General features: G+C 43.1%; 1 protein-coding gene and 1 long non-coding RNA gene across 9 annotated transcripts in view; one reads left to right on the top strand and one right to left on the bottom strand.

Annotated features, from left to right (window-relative positions):
- MYO7B (myosin VIIB) overlaps nt 1–21,404 on the top strand; it is a 53,021-nt gene that overhangs the window by 3,574 nt on the left and 28,043 nt on the right. For 4 of the 8 annotated variants that reach the window (XM_068201010.1, XM_068201005.1, XM_068201011.1 and 1 more), the window contains exons 2-20: nt 1,665–1,960; nt 3,298–3,340; nt 4,634–4,747; nt 5,325–5,477; nt 6,683–6,867; nt 7,701–7,822; nt 8,506–8,648; nt 8,747–8,860; nt 10,502–10,655; nt 11,575–11,651; nt 11,959–12,078; nt 12,296–12,438; nt 13,298–13,508; nt 15,000–15,135; nt 15,391–15,551; nt 17,815–17,952; nt 18,927–19,079; nt 19,635–19,733; nt 20,277–20,371. In XM_068201010.1, the coding sequence (XP_068057111.1) occupies nt 3,323–3,340; nt 4,634–4,747; nt 5,325–5,477; nt 6,683–6,867; nt 7,701–7,822; nt 8,506–8,648; nt 8,747–8,860; nt 10,502–10,655; nt 11,575–11,651; nt 11,959–12,078; nt 12,296–12,438; nt 13,298–13,508; nt 15,000–15,135; nt 15,391–15,551; nt 17,815–17,952; nt 18,927–19,079; nt 19,635–19,733; nt 20,277–20,371 (2,336 nt within the window). In that variant the 5' untranslated portion in view covers nt 1,665–1,960; nt 3,298–3,322. Of the gene's footprint in view, nt 1–1,018; nt 1,961–3,297; nt 3,341–4,633; nt 4,748–5,324; nt 5,478–6,682; nt 6,868–7,700; nt 7,823–8,505; nt 8,649–8,746; nt 8,861–10,501; nt 10,656–11,574; nt 11,652–11,958; nt 12,079–12,295; nt 12,439–13,297; nt 13,509–14,999; nt 15,136–15,390; nt 15,552–17,814; nt 17,953–18,926; nt 19,080–19,634; nt 19,734–20,276; nt 20,372–21,404 lie in introns of those variants that run through there. The other 4 variants (XM_068201009.1, XM_068201007.1, XM_068201008.1 and 1 more) reach the window with 2 other exon arrangements.
- LOC137480108 (uncharacterized) lies at nt 547–21,393 on the bottom strand. The gene is made up of 6 exons (XR_011002708.1): nt 21,105–21,393; nt 17,981–18,080; nt 16,110–16,225; nt 10,481–10,633; nt 823–882; nt 547–710 (listed from the first exon to the last, which is right to left on the bottom strand). It is a non-coding gene; the product is annotated as an uncharacterized lncRNA (long non-coding RNA).

The following is a 21,404-nucleotide window of genomic DNA, read 5'->3' as shown; positions in this document are numbered from 1 at the left end:
TCATCTCATTAGCTGCATGGGCTGCACAGAGCATCTTGGCTGCTTCCCCTTGGTATATCAAGTCCCTGCTCCCTCAGCTCTTGTTTTCTACTTCTTGAGTACAACAGCTGTGGAAATCAAAATCTCCCTTCTACTGCATATTTCCGTTGTACAATAAGTTGTACTTTTCTTTCAAATGACCTTGATTTCCCTATGATTCCATCTAGTACAGTGTCTATAGAACATAAATCCTGTACTTCTCTCTGAAGTAGCACAGGCACTGTGTCTTGGGCAAAAGTGTTAACAATGTAGTTAATTATAGAATGAGGTTCTCTGCCCCTAAACAGGCTCCATCTGGAATTTCAGCAGGTATGTTTTGTTTGCTGAAGGAATATGCATGGCATTTTTTTTGTCCAATTATACAAAAAGCTTTGGGTTTAGGTATCTGCCTTGGTAGTATAAAAGTATGTACTTTGATTTCTTTGCCACTACTTGACCTTTACCTAATAAAACCCGTACTTGGAATTTTGTTAATCACATACAGCATATAGACATCTAAATACTGTATCAAAAAAAAGTCTGCTAAAGAACTACTTTGAAGAAAAATCTTTGAGTAGGAATGATTTGCACAGTTAGAAACTTGAAGAAAGCTCTCTGTGGCTTTCTGCTTCTCTCCAAAAGTCTCTGAGCCCTGAAGGGCCTACATTCTATTTCTGCATCTGTATCTGCTGCTGTAAGACTTGAACAAAAACTCGGGTAAGGAGGCTGACATTAAAATGCAAATATGTGATGTTGCTAAACACATGCTTCTCCAACTATTTATTGTCATGCTTGAATACTTACCTCTGATTTGGACGTGGAGCTACAGCGGGGGCCCCATCATACAGTGCAGCCACACTGAACCTAGGAAACAAGAAAATAAGAATTAGGGTATTAAGTGTATTAGCACATGCTCACAATTACTGCACATTTACATTTGCATGTTTAATAGTGGGTACACAGACTAGTGCACAGTGTTGTGCACAGGGCCCTGGCGGAAGGTGACATGGCTGGGTTAAGGTACTTGGAAAAAATCTCGTCTTCACTGTTAGGGTTCATCATACATTTTGGAATGTGCTTGATTCCTGAGTTCTTGCTTTGGCTGCAGAAACCCTGTGTCTGCCTCTCTACATATGTACTACATTTCTGTTTCTTTCCCATATTGGAATTTTACCAGTTTTGCAAAAAGGCCACAGAGAGTACATATGGAGCCAATAGACAGAGGAAAATTCTTGGCCATCTTGTCCCATTTTGGGAAGAGAGAAGTGGACATCTAGGTAGTTAACACGCACCTAGATTCTGGAACATGGGGACAGAGTGTTCGTTGAGAGATAAATTAATGAGAGTGAAACCAGGACATTTTGTCCAATTATGTGGGTGTGTATTATGAATTTCAGTTAAACGTGATGAGTTAATTTTGGTCAGAACTCCAGGTACTGTGAAACACAGACCAGACAGAACACAGACTGATGGACATTTTCTTGCAGGAAAGAGCTATGGAAAACCAAGGGGAGGTTTTACTGAAGAAATGAGGGACTGATTTTCTTCATACATAACAGGGTGAGAGACAGTCTTAGGGAAGTCAGTCATGTCAGAGCAGGATAAGACCAGATGCTAAAGGGTTTTCTTCTGGGAGTGCTTTCCAGAAATCTGAAAGGATACAGGCCTAGTGGAGAGACTGAAGTTTAAGGTTCACTCAGGCAAGAATTAGCCTTCGTGCTCCCTGGAACACCTGACCTGGAAGTGACATATACACTGAACTGGGAGCAAAGTCCTGTAATAAATAACCGTGCTTCAGTCATTTCCTCCTTTGTGCAGTGGAGAACTGTAACTTAATGGCACCAGGGCCACTTTCACCGTCCTTTCCCTTCTTACTCCAATGCTTATGAAAAAGAGGGACCTGAGCTGCAAAAGCCACACAGTGAAGATTTCTTCTGGAGAGGTAAATTCCCATCCTGTGGGGTGTGATTTGGTTTATGGTGCAGCATTACTTTGTCAAAAGCAGCAGCAGAGAGAGCCAGGTTTGGCCAGGAAGTGGCCATGCAACCAGGTGCAGGGGGTGGCCACTTATAATTTCTCTGAGAACAAGAATTTTAAATGTTGGATCTGCATATCCTGGGATTATATGGCATCTCCTCCCTACACGTCTGCTCTTGGCTGCTGTCAGACCGGATCTGGAGACAGCTGTCCCTTTGATGTGACACTGTATGGCTGTCTCTGTGCTTGCATCTGCCACTCCCTCCTTGTTCGCGGGCAACATTTCTACACTTTTGCCATATTCTGCTTTCTGGTGCAGGTGAAAGAGGGCTTGTCAGTTGTGAATCACTGACTGTGGCCCATCTTTAGCATATATTTGACAAGGACTGTGCTTCTGTGCCACCCTGCACCACTCACAGCAACAGGCCATCTCAGTGTTGAAGTTGATACATAGGTCCTGCCTCTGAGTCCTGAATAAGATCATGAGGACTTCACTGTAAGAATAACAGAATATGAAAGACCAGCTGGCAAATCATCCTGGCCATGGAATCACTCCCAAAATCCAGCTCTGCGGGACAACGTTGCTTTGAAGACTTCAGTGTCTTGATTAGGACAGCCTAAACTGCATCATCCCTTAATTAAAGCATTGCTGTAGATTTCTGGCCACTGATATTTTGGCTGTTATGTTCTTGATAGTGTGTTCCTAATTTTATTGTGGTTCCCCCCAGTCCCTTATTTTGCTGTTCATGCCTTGATTGCAATCCCTCCCATTCCAGCCAAGGAAGGTGAACTGTAGGCCTCCATTTCTGTTTGGTGGTGGGTACAAGCTGGAGGGTCTGAGGGAACTCAGCTCAGAAAGTATTAATTAAACCTGTGTCTCTGGGATAGCCACTGAACTGCTGGGTCAATGGACCAGCTAAAGGTGACTCTGTTGTGCATCAAAACACATTGCACTCTGGAGTCTTTTTATTAGTAAGCCAACCTTGAAGTTCAGACAATAATTGTGCCTAGCACTTAACTGAGAGAATTATATGGTATGAAAATGTGCACAGTGAAATCTTTAGGGCTGAGAGCATGTCTAGGGTTATATGGTAGAACTCAAGAGCACCACCTCAGTGCTGCAGGTTCTTTGCTTTGTGTAGATGGTGTCATTGTTTCTACATTGGGTGTATCTTACTATGATCTCTTCTGCTTTAATAAAATTATTTTAAGACATTTTTATGTTTTTTTTTGTAAGGAAACCCTGCTGTCTGTTCTCATCAAAGCCCTTTTTTGACCTAACATTATGTTCTTGGTACACAGGTTGCATACAGTGATCTGAAACATAATGGTGGTTTTCAGAAAGGTAAGTCCTACTCTTTGCTCTGACTGAGTGATTAGCCTGAGGCCCAAAGAGGAGGAAAATTACCTTACCATCATGATTCAATCAAAAGAAAGTTGCAATAATGCAGTATCAACAAGGCATAAACCAATTTCAGCCTAAACTAGAGAAGCAGAGGTGTCTTGCCTTACCAGGCCACCCTCTTGTTGAGCAGGTGACCTCTGTCACAAGGTGTGGCACTGAAACTACACAAGTTACCTTTGGAGTTTTATTCAACACAAATAAGAGCTGTTAGTCTGTAACATTCTTCATAATCTTGTGCAATGTTTATGGATGCTTAACATTGGTTGTTTGATTTTAAATGTAAGCCACAAAGTATTTTGAGAGGAAAAATAATTTTTTTTTTCAGTAAAAACATTGAAACTATGACAATTGGTGCTGTGGTGTGTAACAAAAGTTGTATATGACAAGACACAGCTAGAAAGTCCACTGATCTACAACTCTGTTCAGTTTTCATTCCATCTTTTTGTTTGAATCTGTATTAGGGACTGGAGCAAGAGAAGGTGTTCCCGAAAGCCTGGAATAGGGAAGTATAACCAGGATACTGGTACAGGCAACACTAAGATGTTGCTTATTCCTAGGAGAGGGCAGCTGTGGCTCACCCCTTTCTCCAGGCACAGCAGAGCAGGTTCTTGCTTGCTCTGCAGAGGTGCCAGATGTTGATAAGCCTCTACCTATATGAAGAGAGGAATTAGGCTGGATAAAGAATGTTGGTGGGTTTTTTCATGAGAGAGATCATGGATGCACTCACATTTCAGCTATAGCAGGAAAAATATATATCTAAAATTTCTCACAACAGAGGCCTTTACATTTCCAGGCATGCAGTATGTACATCTGTTTGTTTGTTTTTCTCTTTCCTGGTGAAGTCTATGTTCTCAAGAATCTCTTCTGAGAAAATATCATAGCTCATGTGAGACTGCCAAGCCAGTTCCCCAGCATTCACTATGCCCCCAGCCAGCCTCTGAGAGGTACTGGAGCTGCATTATTGCTGTCCTTGGAAAAAGTGTTGCCTCATTTCCTCTTGTGAGACAGCTGGGTTTGATGACTTGTCCAAAGTCATGTTCCAGATCAGCTGTGGAGCTGGGAGTAGAATTCAGAGGTCTGTAAATGTACTGCCTGCAAGCAGTAAGAACTTACTCAGTTAAACACTGTTAAAGAAATCAAATAACTAAAAAAGGAAGACCAAGAGGTGTTTGCCTGTGAGCTACATGGCATCAGGTATGTCACTGTACTTGACAGTAGCTTTTTTCTCCCCAGGGTGATCATGTGTGGCTGGACACTCAACCAAATAGTGAATTTAATGTCCCTATTGGGGCAGTTGTGAAGGAATCTGACTCAGGACGGATCTTGCTGGAGGATGATGAAGGCAAGGTGGGCTATGCTATAAACTTCTGTAAAAGATGAACACAAAATGTTAAAGTACAAAGTACAAAAGAAGGCCTTATTGGGTCAGACCAAAGCTCCATCTATCCAGGTGGTCTAACTTTGATATAGGTAGGATATACTGGAAGAAAGACTACAGAAATAAGGCAAGTATAGGATGGTCACCTGGCATCTCCAGGACTGGGCACTAGGAAGATTCAGATCTTCATAAGATAGAGATTATATCTGCATGGTTAGGAAAAGGAAATGGATGGGCTCCAATCTCTAAATTTGGTAAAACTTTAGGTGGAAACATCATCCCACTGAAATCAGTTCATCCTTACCTTATACAATGTTCTGCCTGTGATGACAGAGTTACACTCTGAAAATTGGTTCAGAACCCACCTGAATGGCTTCATTCAGTGTTTTAAACCAGTTAATTCCTGTAGGCCAGTCACCCGTGTGTTAGAACATGCTTGCTTGAGCATGTATTATGCTGAAGCTCACTCTAGTCTAACCCAGCTCTCCTCTGTTTGCCCCTGAGCCACAGCATGACACGTTAAAGTCTGTGCCTTGCCTTTGTCAGGAGCACTGGATCACGGCTCGGAATATGCACATGGTGCACCTGATGCACCCTTCCTCTGTCCAGGGGGTAGAGGACATGATCCGCCTCGGGGATCTCCATGAAGCTGGCATGGTGCACAACCTCCTCATCCGACATCAGGAGCACAAAATCTATGTGAGTGCCACAGTCACTTCCAGGAACAGCCAGGTCACTTCCAGGAACGGCTTCTACACTTGAGCAGCCTGTGAGCCTTTCACACATGGGGCCCTCTGACTTTAATGACTGAGGGTGCCAAGGAGACACAACACAGTTTTTCTCTTCTTTCACTCAAGTACTTTGGCTGTGAAGAAGAGAGCTACCAGCAGCCCCTCAGTCACAGTGCTGGCACAGGTAGTGACTCCATTTACTTTCTCCCAGAGCAATCATTGCCACCAGCCACTGACAGTGAACTAAATCCAGCCCATGTCACAGCTCACTGCTGCTATTACCTGGAGGATCAGTCTAACTAGTATGCAGTGACATGATTTCAACTGTCCCCCAGTCCAAGCCAACATTTACTTGATTTTGATGTAAAAAGATGGCTAATGAATAAATTTGGATATTTTGTCCATTACAGGTTTTATCTGTAACTGGGAAATTTGGCATTTTTATTTTCTTTTTTCCTTAGTTTCCAGTTTGTAATATTATAATTAATATTCGGGTTTTCCATGCTTTGCCTCCCATAATTTATACAGTACTAGAAAGAAGCTGCCTCTTAAACCATAGGTGTGATGATATTTAGTGTGAAAAAGGACTGATTTTATATATCCTACAGTTGCAACTAACAAGGTGTGTGTTATATTAAACCTGTTATATTAAACTCTAGCAGCCTGCATTTGTTTAATGTACTTTTTGAACCATATTATTGTCTTGTATCTCCACAGCTTTTAACAGCCTCCTTCATTTCACAGGTGTTGCTGTATACAAATGTTTCTAAATCACTGTATGAATAGCACAACTGTAACTTGGCCCATTAGCAAAGTTCAGCTACATCTGCACTAGAATACAAAAGCAGCTTAACAAAACACTGCAAAAACCCTTATGATAACACCAAAGTGCCAGGTCAAAGTGGACTTCTGTGTACTCCAGCTTGAGACAGAGAACTGAGCTGCCATTTAGCAAGGAGATCACACCTAGCATTCTTCCTTGGGCAAACCCCTCCTTATCCTGGGATGTTTACCAGCAGCTGATAGTGAGGAACTGGGCTCTCAGCCTCACCCAAGTGCTATGATCTCCCAGGCTTCCCTCCTGCCTCTGTTTAGATTTATACTGCAAGTGGCTTTGGTTGTATTCTTGTTTGCAAGTTTTCTGTAGCAATAATCCTCACAACTGTTTTCCAGACTTACACAGGTTCAATCCTTGTAGCAGTGAATCCATACCAGCTGCTGCCTCTCTACACGGTGGATCAGATCAGACTGTACTGTAACAAGAGGATTGGAGAGCTTCCACCTCATGTCTTTGCCATTGCAGATAACTGTTACTTCAATATGAAGAGGAATAAGAGAGACCAGTGCTGTGTGATCAGGTGAATGGACTCAGAGAGGACAAATAGCAGAAACCAAGTCTGGCATGGTTTGGGGCATCTTGTGGACACAGGAAGGTCTCCAGACCTTCCAAATGGAAGGGCACAGATAAAACTAGAGACAACAGGAAGGAAATATTTTCTTCCCTGTTCCTTCATTTTCAGTTAGGGCTGCAAAAGGTAAAATGTAAGCAAAGGATTTCTGAAGTCCATTGTTTTCTCTCAGAATCTTTAAATGTGGTTGTACATTCTGCACGTGGTCACTACATACAGAAACATAACACCTGAGTGTGTGTGATGTAGGGCTATCTTTTACCTTGGAGACAGGATATTATATTACATGTATTTTCCAAGGCTAGACATTTCCACAAGAGAAATAACCTCTGCTAACCCAAAGGTGGATGGAAGCTTTCTTCCTTCTATAAAGAATCCATTTTCTGTTTGTCATCAATGTGAAGAAGCAGATAGTCTCATTGCAATAGTATATGATTATAGCTGAGCCGATTCAGCTATGTGCTAACACTAGCATTGACAATCTGGTAGTGCAGTAAAGAAGAAAAACAAGTGGTCATTTAATTTGTACAGGTACAGAATGTCTTCCATGGATTTGCATGTTTTTAATCAGTGGGAGAATTTAGTTCTCAGCCTAAATCTGAAAAACAACTTAAATTTGAGCAGATAAGATGATGAAAGACTCACATTTTCCAGTCCTCTATGAAAGACAGTCTGATCTGCCATTCACAGGGTAAACTTAAGTGGGATTGTTTTTTGTAACTTGTTCTGCCACATTACCAAAAAAGAAAGGAAGCCTGTAATGATCTTATTTCTTACTGCAGTGGAGAATCTGGTGCTGGTAAAACTGAAAGTACAAAGCTAATACTACAGTTTCTGGCAGCTGTCAGTGGCCAGCATTCCTGGATAGAGCAGCAAATCCTAGAGGCCAACCCCATTCTGGAAGGTGGGTTACTTAGCACACATGGCTGATTTACCACATTTGTCTCAGGATAAAATGAATCAGAAACAGATCCTTGAACTATTGTATCTGCTTAACTGGTAACCCCCCTGAAACACTGGTGATGCACTGTAGATATTCTCTATCCTTTTCTGCCCTGTTCCCATGCAGTCCACAGCAGCTTTGCTCTCACACTGTAGGATGAGTTGCCTCTGTAGTATACACCCTGGAACTGCCAGGAGCACAAGAGTCCTTGGGACTGCAGAGCCCAAGGCAAAGCCCCCTGGTTTGGCATTTGCCCTAGACAATGACAAAGTGACTGGCCAAGCATAGATGTATCTGTAGGGGAGCTCCCTGAGACACCCATCTTTCTCTGCACAGGGATCAACATGTTCCCAGTAAATCATTCTGGAGGTTTTCAGACTTGCCCAGACCTCTTGGCTGGCCAGATATGGACCACATTTGGATCATTTGAACATGTCTTTTAGGACCCAAATTTCTGGATGCACAGTATGCCTGCCCCTCTCTTCAGGAGACAGACTGAGACAAGACATTCTCCAGTGCTTCTCAGCACTGTCATTTGGAACACAACGTGTAAAATACTAGCAGCAAAGTAGAAGGGGAAAAAATAGGCTTGATGTTCACAAACTGCAATAATACAGATACCATCTCTGTCCCTTGCCCATCAGCTTTTGGAAATGCCAAGACAATTCGAAATGACAACTCAAGCCGCTTTGGGAAATACATTGATATTCACTTCAACCAAAATGGTGTGATAGAAGGAGCCCGGATAGAACAGTTTCTCCTGGAGAAGTCCCGGGTTTGCCGGCAGGTGAGGGCACAGGCAGGTGTGCGTTCTGCCTGTTCTTGTGTTAGAAGTTTATCCTGACAAGGCTTTCCCTTGGCCTATTTTTTTTTTTTTATTTTTAGGCTCCAGAGGAGAGGAACTATCACATCTTCTACTGCATGCTAATGGGGATGAATACAGAGCAGAAAAAGATGCTGAATCTGGGCACTGCTTCAGAGTACACTTATCTCACTATGGTAACAATCTCTGCTTTATTCTCCATTATCCCTCTGCCATTTGCTTCTTCCATCAAGCAATTGCAATCACTAGGAGCTGCAGATGGTAGTTACCAAGTATGATGGTAGTTACCAAGTTACCTTAGAGTACCAGAAGCAGTAACACCAAAAATGCTGTGAGCATCACTTTCAGACACTTACTGTATTGTCCACCAGTGGGAAGCAGCTTGTGGCAGGTCAAAGCTTTATGTCAAAGTCAGACCTAAGAAACATAAAGGACATCTTAAAACAGAATGTGGACAACATCCCCCACTTCCACAGACACTCAAATTTCAAAGGAATGCAAGGGATCTCATGTCAGGGAGAACAGTAATCACATAGGTGTATCTTAAAGGAAAATCAATAAGAATCCTAGTTCTTATATCTAAAAAATCTTATATACATAATGCAGACAGCTGGCATTCGGCGTAACCTCCCACGTTTTATGCTAATGACCATGAGTTGCGATGCCATTGTGGCAGAAGTGGGATCTTCATAGGTGAGGTTTTTGAAAATAGCTAATTGAGTGATTTAGGATATGAAAGCCATGATGAAAATCCTATCCTTTAGCCTGTGTATATACCTCATATTAAATATGCCAGCTGGTTAGATTTGGGCTGTTCTACAGCTGTGGAAAGAATGTGTTTAATCCTGCCTCTACTGAAATTAGATGAACTGGGCATCTATTTTCTAAGAAATGAAAACAAATCTGTTTCTGGGGTCTCAAAAGCAAAACCATTAAAGTTGTGGAGATTTTTCAAATGTAATGTTTTCAAAATGGCAGTGATCTTGCAGCAAAGCTGATGAGTGCCATTAGTGGAATTAGCCCATTGGCCATTCCATAAAAAGGCTCCTGGGTCAGCAGTAGGGCACTGTGATACTGAAATAGGAGGACTGGATTAAAGGAGAACATATCCATGGTTTTGTAAAGGTCAGCTGTTGGTACAAGCTGGCATGTTTACATGCTGTAAACTGAAATGTCTGGGAATATTTCATTTTTGTGATCATCACATTGTATTGTCAGAAATGGCAAGGGTAAAAAATGCATTTTCCCATCTCTGTTACGGCTGAAAATACTTTCTATTAGCAGCAGCATCCTAGGACCTGGTGTGCAGGCTTTGATGAAGGTGCTTCTGATGCTGCCTTGGGTGCTTCCATTTGCCTTCCACTAGGACCTAATATTTTTATTTTGAGATCTGCCTTCTACTACTTATCCAACCTTCTTTGGTTTGGGATGAGGACTCTTAATTTTCCATTGACAAGGCAGAGAGAGGAAACCAAAGAAACAGGCATGGCCTTGTAAATGCAGGTAACCTTGTCAAAGCTTCCTGTCCTTCTATGCTGCACAGCAGCCTTCCCATCAACTTTTCCTTTTGGCTTCCCCAGTATTCAGTCTAACCCTGGAGAAATTCATTACTGAGCCCTCTGTTAATGCGTTCTTTTTGAGAAAAAAGATGAAGGAAGATACAATCATGGGAAGAGGATATAGAATGGCTAAATAGGTTTTTACCTTGCATCCTTGTGGACTCACAGGATAGCCACCCTGTGTACAATCTGCATGTGCTTTCTTCCTTGTCTGGGTAGCAGGAGAATCTTCCTTACCTGCTGGTGTGGTGCTTGCAGGGTAACTGCATGTCCTGTGACAGCCGGAATGATGCCAAGGATTACGCCCACATCCGCTCGGCCATGAAGATCCTCATGTTCTCAGACTCTGAGCACTGGGACATCAGCAAGCTGCTGGCTGCGATCCTGCACCTAGGGAATGTAGAGTTCCAAGGTAAATTCAGCATTGCCTGTGCTTACCTTTCCTCAGTCTTGATGGTAAAGGTACTTCCCTTGGGTGCTTCCTTCTTCCACCTGCACAGATTAGGTTGTGCTGCTCTGACCTGTATTAACAGGTGAACAGAGTTGGAAGGGCAGGCAGATAAGCACCGTGAAATTCTGATCTGTGACTCCACTGCCATCTGATTTGAAAAACAGCATCTTATTATTATTTTGTCACACTGTCAGGTCTTCATGGTTGTAAACAGGCCCTTATCACACAAACTGAAGCAACAGAGTATAATGCCGTCTTACATTTGCTGATTGTTGTTCTACACAGGCCAGAGGACACAGGAGTGATGTTTGCCTTGGAGATAATAGCAGTCATCCTCCTGCTTAAGTCTGCTGAACACTCACCTGCATAGGTGCACTTCTGGAATGGACATGCACACAGCACATGCCAGAAGCTTTCACATTTTAGAAAAGAGCTCCTTGCTTTGTGATACAGCAGGCCCTATACAGAGATGCCAGCTGGATTCTTTGGATTAATGCTGACTACTAAAATTAGGGATTTCATTTATTCCTCTTTGTTGTCTAAATTTCCCACAAGTCAGATACACATGTAAAACATTTCCAGAAACACATTTTCTGGAGTCAGATATCACTTCCTTAGATCCCCAAAGATTACTATTTTAAATGAATAACCTTGTCACTTTGGCTGCTGATTTTAGCCTGACGTTCTAGGCACGAGAGAGCCCTGTAGATCTCAGGATCCGGCTGAAATCAGGACCTTCACTGGTAAAATCACCAAACCTGTCAGTTTCAAATGAGAACTGAGTACCTTGCCGCATTCCCAGTGTTATGGGGTCACAGAAATACAGCTACATTAACAACAGTGATGGTTCCCCCTGAGACTGGCTGTTTCTTCCTTGCAGCGGCCGTGTACGACAACCTGGACTGCTCTGATGTGATAGACTCTCCACACTTCTCCATCGCCACCAAATTGCTCGAGGTAATGGACTCTCATCTTCTCCTGCTGGTTCTTCCTTCTCCCTTGTTCCATGAGCACACTTGCAGAGCACATCTCTGGGGATAATGTAGGAATGAACATTCAACGGGCATGTTGCCTCTGTCCTGCTGATGCTCCAGTCATGCTGTTGCAGATGTCTCTCCAAGCTGGGAGACCTTTAAATGGGACAGCAAGTTGCCAGTGGATGCTGCTAGACAAGCAGTTTGTCACAGTCCTCCTCCTGATACAAACTTTGCTGGATTTCCTTTGTTCACGTGGAATGACCAGGTTGCCATGACTGTTTCTCCAGGTGGACTCGAGTGAACTCCAGAACAGCCTCACAAACCTCTCCATCATTGTCCGAGGAGAAAGTGTGTCCAGGCCTCTGAACCTGGTTCAAGCTGCCAATGGGAGGGATGCCTTTGTGAAGGTACTAGTGCTCACAGCTTCCCTGTTTAAAGACTGGGGATGCATTCAGAGTTGTCCTTCTTCCTGGCTGAGGAGCCCCATGTGATAAACATTGACCCAGGTGTTCCAGGCCCTTGCGCTTCTCAGGCATAGCTTGACAGCACAATTGGAAGCAGTAAGTTATATCCAAAGTCTCTAATGATGGGCTCTAATTCCTCTTTCTTTGTTTTTTTCCTCAGGGTATATATGGACGGATTTTCTTGTGGATCGTGAACAAAATCAACTCAGCCATTTTCAACCCAGCTTCTCAGAAGCCTAAAGACAGACATCAATCCATTGGACTGCTGGACATTTTTGGGTTTGAAAACTTCACCAACAACAGGTAGGAAACTCCAGATGCAATGCAATAGGAAGCTGAAAAGCAGCTGACGTAAAGGGAAATAATAAAAAAACAAAGAAACACATGCTCTTTCATAATCATCCTGATTCTCAGAAAAATTGTGAAAATTCCATTACTAGATTTTCCCAGTTTTGATCATGCAGATTCCATTTTTCTTCAGTCTTGATCGTATTTCTGCCTTCTTCCCCAGCCTTCATTTTAGTGCAGCTATTGCACATGTCTGTTCCAGAACCTGAGGAATTTTCTATGGGGAGATGGCTATGGAGCTACTATGGCAGGAAGCCACTATGTGAGGATGTAGTATATCCCTGTGTCTCTGTACCAAACTTCCCTGTTCCATAGCATTTTTCAATATCTCTCGGGATACATTTGGCATGTAGGACAAAGGAGACTGTGTTGTGTTTCCCATTTCAGCTCATGTTTACATATTTCTCAGTACGAGGTAGTGATACTCAGGTGCGGCATAAAGGAGTAAATAACAGAAGAAGTGGTAATGCCAGTGCAAGCAGAAACATGTCACGTGCTCACAAGTCAAGTGATTTTCACAGTTACATGTTCCCCTTTATCTCTGGAGTTTCTTGAAACACATAAAAAATCTTTCCTTGCCTACTCAGCAACATTCAGTCATTAGCTGGGTCATTGCTGCTGGTCTTTGCCACAGCAGAAAATGCCTCCCTTGTATTGCTAAGATTGGACACGTGCAGCGATGGCAGTCACCAGCACTGTGGAATATGGCAGTGGTGTATCTAAAATGCATTTAATGCTGAGGCTAAACAAGTAGCAGAGAGCAGTGCAGCACTGGCCAAGGATGACCATGGGCTTTCATCTTGTACTTCCCCAGCTTTGAGCAGCTGTGCATTAATATTGCAAATGAGCACCTTCAGCAGTTCTTTGTGCACCATGTCTTCAAGCTGGAGCAAGAGGAATACCTTGCAGAGCACATTGCCTGGAACAACATTGATTTCACTGATAACCACCAGGCTCTGGAAGTCATTGCACTCAAGCCCATGAATATCATCTCCCTCATTGATGAAGAGAGCAGGTTCCCAAAGGTAAATTTCTGGTTTTGTAATGCTTGGCTTTGCATGCAGCTCACAGGTAACACTTGGGTTTAGACACACAAAAGTGCAAAAGTGGCTTTCAGATATGTTAGGAGAGGCAATATCTTCTCCCCATAGGTGTTTCTTTCAAATTAGCTCACTACACAACTGCTTCACTCTCTGCCTTGCTGTTGAAACTCTTACCGCTGTTCCAGACAGAGAAGGAAGGAGTCCGGACCATTTTACAAGGGCTTTTTGGGAAATCTTTGAAATCATTTATTGTTTGAGTATTGTTCTGCTGTTGGTCTGGGCTACAGCTTGCTCTTTCTTCCCCTTGCTGACAGACTTAATTGAGCAATGTCACCATTGTGAGGAACTGAAGGGGAACTATAGGCCTGGCAGCTAACCTTAGTGCCAGGGAAGGTCATAAACAGATCATTTTGAGCACCATCACAGAGGAGGTACAGGGCAACAAGTTGATCAGCAAGGGCCCTGCTTGACTAACCTGAACTCCTTCCATGACAAGGTGACCTGCTTAGTGCATAAGGGAAAGCCTGTGGCTGTTGTCTGCCATGATTCTGTGAAATGTTATCCTGCAAAGGCCAGTCATCTCAAACAGAAGAGCAGAGATGAAAGTAGCATCTGACCTCAGTCATCCCTGTAGAGCATTTTCATAGGCGGCAGAGCACAGTGAGGCTATACTGGAGTGTTGGTGCAGGAATCAGATGACAATGGTCCAGAAAAGCAAGCCCCTGCCTCAGCTCATTTGTAGTCCTTCAGGTAACTATTTGAGAGGATCATGTACAGGCAGACAGCTTTCCCCTTTCTTCCCCAAGAAGAGGGTGGTTCCACAGATCAAGAAAGCACCTCTTCCATGATTCCCAGAGCACGTGACTTCTGAGAGAAAAGCCCCCACTTCCCTGGGTGCAGGTGAGTGCAGAGAGCTCACAAGGCCCATGAGGGGATGGCATCATGATGGCACCCCTTGAAGAGAAGCACCCAGCTGACTGCCTAGCCTCTGGAACTCATGGTCTGGGCATGCTGACTGGGATCTGCTCAGGGATTCTTCCAGGCATCTCTGAGTCTTGCACCAGCTGGGGAGTGCAAGAAGAACTGTGCCTGCCCAGGAGAAGGAGCAGGCATCCCTTACAGCTTCCTGGGTAGGAGAGCCTGAGAAGGTTGGTAGGCGGCTTTGCTTGTAAGGTCCAAAGATGTGGTAAACTCTCAGTCCAGCTGGTGATGTTAGTAATGTTATGGGGGCTTGTGTACAGCCCTAGAACATCAGGCCCTGTGCTTGATATTGTGTTCTGTCATGATGCTTGAGACAGGGGTCTGTGTAAAAGGAAGGATACTTTTGGCACTTTCTCCAGATCTACTACACACATAAGGGCAGAATTTGAGCTTTTGTTATCTCTAAGCACCACTTCTGTTTGTTTGCTGAGCACAGGCCAGTGCTGGGGACAATCTGCTTAACCATCCTTTTTTACCTGTATTTGTTTCTAGGGCACAGATGCCACCATGATTGTCAAAATCAATTCCCTCCATGGTAAAAGTAAAGTCTACATCCCACCTAAGAGTGTCCATGATACCAAGTTTGGCATCAACCACTTTGCTGGGGTTGTCTTTTATGAATCAAAGGGTGAGCCTATCTCTGCTGGATACAGAGGGTGAAGGGAAGGACATGACCTGCCCTGAATGCATGATGCATGATGGATGCATGACCTGGATATGTGGCTCTCCAGAGTAGTGTTGATCTGAAGTTGATCAGGAGGTCAGAAGGATTACTCTAAACCAATCTGCAAGTTACTGAAAATTAAGTGGATTTTAGGTAGACAGTGGTGCTAGAGCCAGCAGGCTGCAGAGGTGACAGGCTAATATTGTTTCCATCCTATAGATTTCCTGGAGAAAAATCGTGACACACTGAGTGCTAACGTAATGCAAGTGGTCCATTCCTCCAAAAACAAATTCCTGAGAGAGATTTTCCAGGTGGAAACAACCCCACCTATTCTGGGACGTGGTACCATTCGGCATCTTGGATCTGATCAGGTCTACAAGGTTGGTTTACTGTCACTGTCTTGCAGAAACAACTAATTTCTCCTGCCTTCCACAAAGCTCTGGTTATTCTTGATTTCCTCTTTCTTTTGCACTGTCTCTGCAAATCCCTGTCTCTTTCATTCAAATTGTTTCTGCCAAGGGGAAACAATTCTGCCAGCACTCATTCAGGGTCTGGCATTCAGGCTGTAAACAAGTGCAATGTCAGCCCTGTCTCCCAGGTGTGCACCCTGGACATCTGTGTAGCCATGCCTGCAGGCTGTTTCAGAACCACAAGTCCTGATGCCTCCCCACATGTTGTCACCCATGATGGGTCATTATCACCGACTCCACTGAGCCTGTAGTGTCTGCGCCTAGTAAAAATAAGTGTGAAGTGCAGAGGACTACAAAACAGTGTGGGGCACAGTTCAGGTTCTCTGTCCTGCTCCAACTTCCACATACCTTGATTTCTGAACATTTAGCTATGTAGTGTCACCAGTATGTAAAGGTACTTTTGCTTTTGCTTGTTTACATCTTTGAGTTTTCCTGTCAGGATACAGAACAATCAGCTTGCTTTCTTACCTGTTATCTGTCTATTCTCTGGGCATTGTTTTCTGATCTTGTCCTTTCTTCCTCTGTCTTTGTCCCAGTGTGGCTTTTTGCTGTCCAGAACACCTGGCCACGGACAGGTAAACATCCTGGGGGCAAAGAATGTCAGAAGTGGTATAAGCAGCAGATAACTGGCTTAGCATCTCTTAAATGCTATGAATACCTCTAGATTAAATATCAGGTGTATTTACATTGCTGTAATGCTCTAACGGGCCTCGTCCCTATAAATAAGGCTGTGTTATTGAAAAAAAAGTACAGCAGCATCTCAAGAAAGGAAATACCAAGTGTGGGCTACCCCATGTCAGAATGCACAGAAATTAGCTGTTGATGTTCAAATAAATAGGACCACCATTGGGAAGCCTAAGAAGCAAGCTACAGAAAAGAATAATGAATGATGTGCCAGAAAACACTTTTTTGTCCTGAGTTTTGTTAGAGTTCATTTTCTGACACACCACAACAGAAAAGTCACCATTAACTCAACAACAAATTCAGCTTTAACAATATTGCATGTGTGAGATCACGAGGGCATGGGATTTGGCCTTGTGTGGTCATCCCACTGATGGTACAGCAGAAAGGCCTCTGAGGTCTGAGAGTGAAAATCACTAAAATACATATATGTTGTTATTATACCTACTTTGGGTGCTTGCTAGCCCTAAGATGCATCAGAGCTGCAATGAGACATTCCCAGGAGCTGTTTTCCAAAGACACGAACGATTGATCACTGGAGGGCAGCCTTGCCCTGTAGCTAAAGCAGAGGGTGGAAATCTGAGTATTCAAAAGGGCACTTTAGAAGTAAGAACAGCAGGATGAGGTACCCTAAAGATCACAGAAGTAAGGGGGAGCCACTGGACTTTAAAGTATTTACTTTGAAAAAATTCCAAGAACCCCAGAACAGACCAAACCCCCCAAACAAACTAACAAACAAACAGGCCGTGTTGTGCTGCAATGATCAGCTCGTTGCCTGTATGTAAAAGGCCAGTGGAGTCCTTTTGTTAAGTCGAATCTGTACTCTTGTCACTGTAATTTAATGTGCCCATACTGAGATGTAGAAACTTAGGCCTAATGTGATGATTTGTGTGAAAAAGACAGGTGGAATTGTGCTGTCAGAGAGGCTGGGAAAGTCTGGAGTACCTCATAGTTTATACTCCAGTAAAAGTTTGCCTTTTCACTGCTTACTGTAGTATTAATGAGCAAGGTGATCAGCCATCCTAATCCCTAAGGAATGGGCTGTTCTGGATCTTTAGCATTCCTAGCTATGATGGCAGCAAAATATCTGGCCTGGAGTTTATTCCTGCTTTGGCAGTGGCTGTTTCTCACCAAGCTTTCAGGCACACTCCCGAGAATCACAGCTTGGCACCCAGGCCCAGCACTAAACACAGCCTTGGCTGGAACAGACAGGTGCATGTGGGCTCCTGTGGGTGGAATTACTTCCACCACAGCCACCCCGGCTGCTAGAACTTAGTGCCCAGGTAGGTGAAAACACATAGTGAGGGGTTTCTTTACAAGAATAAACACAAATTAATAAAGTGCAGATGGCCAATGTAGCTCCCATGTAGGTAAATAATTTTTTTTTCTGGTGGTTGTGTGATACTGTTACATTGTACAAAAATACAAAGGTTTATTAATTGGCCTCTGAGAGTGAATGATGTTGCAGTCAACATGTGCTTTCTCTTCCCAGGGCTTGGATACCACCAAGCGGCTCTCGACACTGGGAGGACAGTTCAAGCAATCCCTGGAAAAACTAATGAAAATCCTTGAGCAGTGCCAGCCATACTTCATCCGCTGTATCAAGCCAAATGACTACAAGAAACCACTGGTAATGTTCTAACAATACAGAGTCTTACCTTTGGTAAAGTTTGTAATGAGAAAAGGCTCTCAGTTTCCGTGTAACATTTTATAGTTGTACTTGGCTGCTTTGAAGAAGAGCTGGAGTACAGGGTATTCCTGCAGTAAACATAATAGGAGGATATAGCATGGTTAATTTACAAAAGCATCTCAAAAAAGCACCATAGAGTAATGGATAGCAAAAAAACACACAGGTGTATTCCTGAGTAGAGTTATAGATGCCTTTTCGGTAAAAATAAAGACAAAACTGAAAAATCTGTAGCCCCTCAACACAGGAACAAACAAAAAACATTAGGATCAACAGTGCTCATAGTATGAAATAGCCTGAGAGAAAATAGGAGAGCTGTGGGAGTTTGTGAGAGGGGTGATTTGGCTTAATCTGACATACCAGGAAGAGCCCATTTGTCATTAGGATGCGTGGCTGGGACTTGGGGGATTTTGACCTGGTTCTACTGTAAAGCCTTGTTATGGTGTTGGTCAAGTGATTTAAAAATTTTTGAAGCACTGCATGTGGCTTAGTGAGCCAATTTTTAAACTCAGATAAGATTAAACAATAATAAGAAGAAAAGAGCAGCATGCCTGCTGTGCTTTGCATGGTATGCCCAAAGGCCTAAGTTGCTAATACATCTATTCACACCTACAAAATTATATGATCAATTCACTGTTCATCTGAAATTGCAGTTCTAGAATGAAAAATGGCAGCCAGACTGAAGTTAACAGACTGTTTCTACTGCTGACATGCACAAAATTGAAGACCCTTTGGGGTGACTTGTTTATGCTTGTAATGAATTAATTTAGTGCATGGAAGAAAAATACAATTTAAAAAAGCACAGTAGGGCAGTTGGAGGCCCTCTGAGGCTGGAGGTTAACAGACATGTTCTGAGGGATACTGCACGTGTACCTTTTTCAGTGCTAAGTCTCCTCCTTGTCTGCTTTCCCTTTCAGGTGTTTGATCGGGAGCTATGTATCAAACAGCTGCGATATTCAGGGATGATGGAGACCATTCAGATCAGGAAAGCTGGGTACCCAGTTCGCTACAGCTTTGAGGAGTTCTTCGAGAGATACAGAGTTCTTCTGCCATGGTCTCTTCGACAAAAGGTGTGTAAGCAAAAACACGGTTTAAGGCTAATCTAACTTTTCTTTATGAGGCCTTAGTCTTTCCCACAGTAGGAAGTTCTTGAATGAGTGCTGGCAGAGTTGAGAGAGCTGTCAGCACAGAAGAAGTCATCACAGGGACTGCTATCATAGTAATTATAGCTAAATAGTTAAATGTTCCCTTCGACCTTAGCTGAAAACACAGTTGCTTTGAAGTCCAGCTGTCCTTGGCCTGCTCCTCACAGACATCCTAGGCAGGGTACCAGCCCCATTCCCATTGCCCTCAGATGTCTTTTTTCTGTGATCACACATTTCTCAGGTCTCTGATGTCCTCCTCACACCTTGACTCTGGAATGTTTAGTCATGCAATCATGTTCCTCCTCTTCCTGACCGTGTGAGCTGAACCACTTTCATTCATTTGTACTGTCAGCCGAGAGGTCTGCAAGACCTCATCTGTTCCTGTTCTTCACCCTTTGGAATGCAGGGCAATAGATCCTTGCATAGAACTTGCTGTGTTTCACAGCCAAGCCCTAACATCATGATGCTTTTGCACATCAGCTGAAGAACGATACTCGACAGAGCTGCATCAGCATCTCCGAAGCAGTGCTGGGCAAGGATGAAAGCTGGCAAGTTGGAAGGACCAAGATTTTCCTTAAAGTAAGTAGAAAGGACAATTTATTGTCTTTCCTTATGAAAAACAGGATGCTTCACAGTACAGCTAGGCCTGCTTGTGAAAGAGTAGCATCCAAAGAGGACTGGGTTGTCTTACGAACTCTCTCTTAAATCTGAGAGTGGATCTTTGTTCTTGAAAGACAAATGATTCAATGGAGAGTGTTTGGTGTAGGAGAGGCTGATCCTGTTTCTGTGCTACAGTGCTGCAGCTGAAACAGCACAGTGCAATGTATTGGAGCATAAAAAAGAACAGGATACCAGTGCACTGTTGCAGAGGACCACCTTGCCTGTAGCATCCCCCTAGTTGAAAACAGTCTTGCTGCAGGCAGATTCTTGCTTGTTTATGGCTATATCTAGACCAAGTCTGGTCAGGTGGTGTGCACTCTTCCTACTGCAGTCCCATAAATGCATTTTAGTCACATTATGCTACATCATACTGATTTTGGGTCTCTTTCTGATCATATGTCCCATTTCCAGAGGTTGTAGGTATGTCTGCTAAGCTGGCATATCCACACTTTCTTTTAATAGGATCATCATGACACTGTATTGGAGCTGCAACGCCAAAATATACTCACAGATAAGGTTCTTCTTATCCAGAAGGTGATGAGAGGATTGAAGGACAGGTCAGTGATCTTACAGAAGGGAATTTGCTTTATTTTGAAGTAGCTAATCTTTGTGGTGCAGCTTAACACACTCCATGCTGCATTTTGAGTACAAAATGTATCAGGCTGTACCTTCCACCAGCCTAAATTTCATCCTCATCATGTAATAATGCACAGTGTATCTATGCAGATGTTGGACAAAGATTTGTTTTGGCTGAGTTTTGTTATTTTCATGATGTTTTTCAAAATGCAGGGTTGTGGCATGTATGAAAAAGAAGGTCTGAAAGGAGGACTTGCTCTTAATAATTTTAGTAGACATCTGGAAAGCAGGAAATCCGCATGGAATCTGTGTCCTTCTCAGAACTACAAAAATTCTCTTATTTAGAATGCTTCTTTGATACAAGACGTTTATAAGAATCAGATGGAAACTAAATAGTTCTTCTCTTTGCCAAAGATGCCTAATTCTTGCATTGTGTCTGGTTTAGTTTGAAGTATCTTCAGAAGTGAAATTTAGTTGCTGTCAAATAAATGTTTGTCCTCATTTAATGCTTTACATCGTGATTTGTACTCATGGATCCTGTATCCCCTCAATCAGAACCATGATATAGGACTGAGTCTTGGTTAGCTTTATAAATACTCTTGACCATAGTGAAGGAAGAACTAAAAAATATGACACAAATGCCCCAAAACTTTCCTCTTTTTTTTTTCAGACTCTGCCTGCTATCCAACACAGTATCCAAACCAAAAGGCTCACCTTGCTTTTACTTTTAACCCATCAGAGCTATATGCTGCCTTTTTCAGCTGCAGTGTGACAGTTTGTATCATGGGAGGTTCATCTTGCTCAGATGGGCTCTTTGTCCTGGCAGCAAAACAGAGAGAAAGAGGTTACTAGATGGGGAAGTTAACTTGTCCAGTCTTGATGTCAGGGGTTTTCAGTTCTTACAGAGCTCTCTGACCACAGCAATTAACTTGGTCTGTAGTTACTATGAGTATATTTGCAGCAAACAAGGCTGACATCAGACAGTGGAAATCCCATAAAAGAGAAAAAAAAAAA

This window comes from Anomalospiza imberbis, chromosome 10 (genome assembly GCF_031753505.1).
Source record: "Anomalospiza imberbis isolate Cuckoo-Finch-1a 21T00152 chromosome 10, ASM3175350v1, whole genome shotgun sequence".
Classification (NCBI taxonomy): Eukaryota; Metazoa; Chordata; class Aves; order Passeriformes; family Viduidae; genus Anomalospiza; species Anomalospiza imberbis.
Note: the sequence above shows the minus strand (reverse complement) of the source record. Positions and strands in the feature narration are given on the sequence as shown.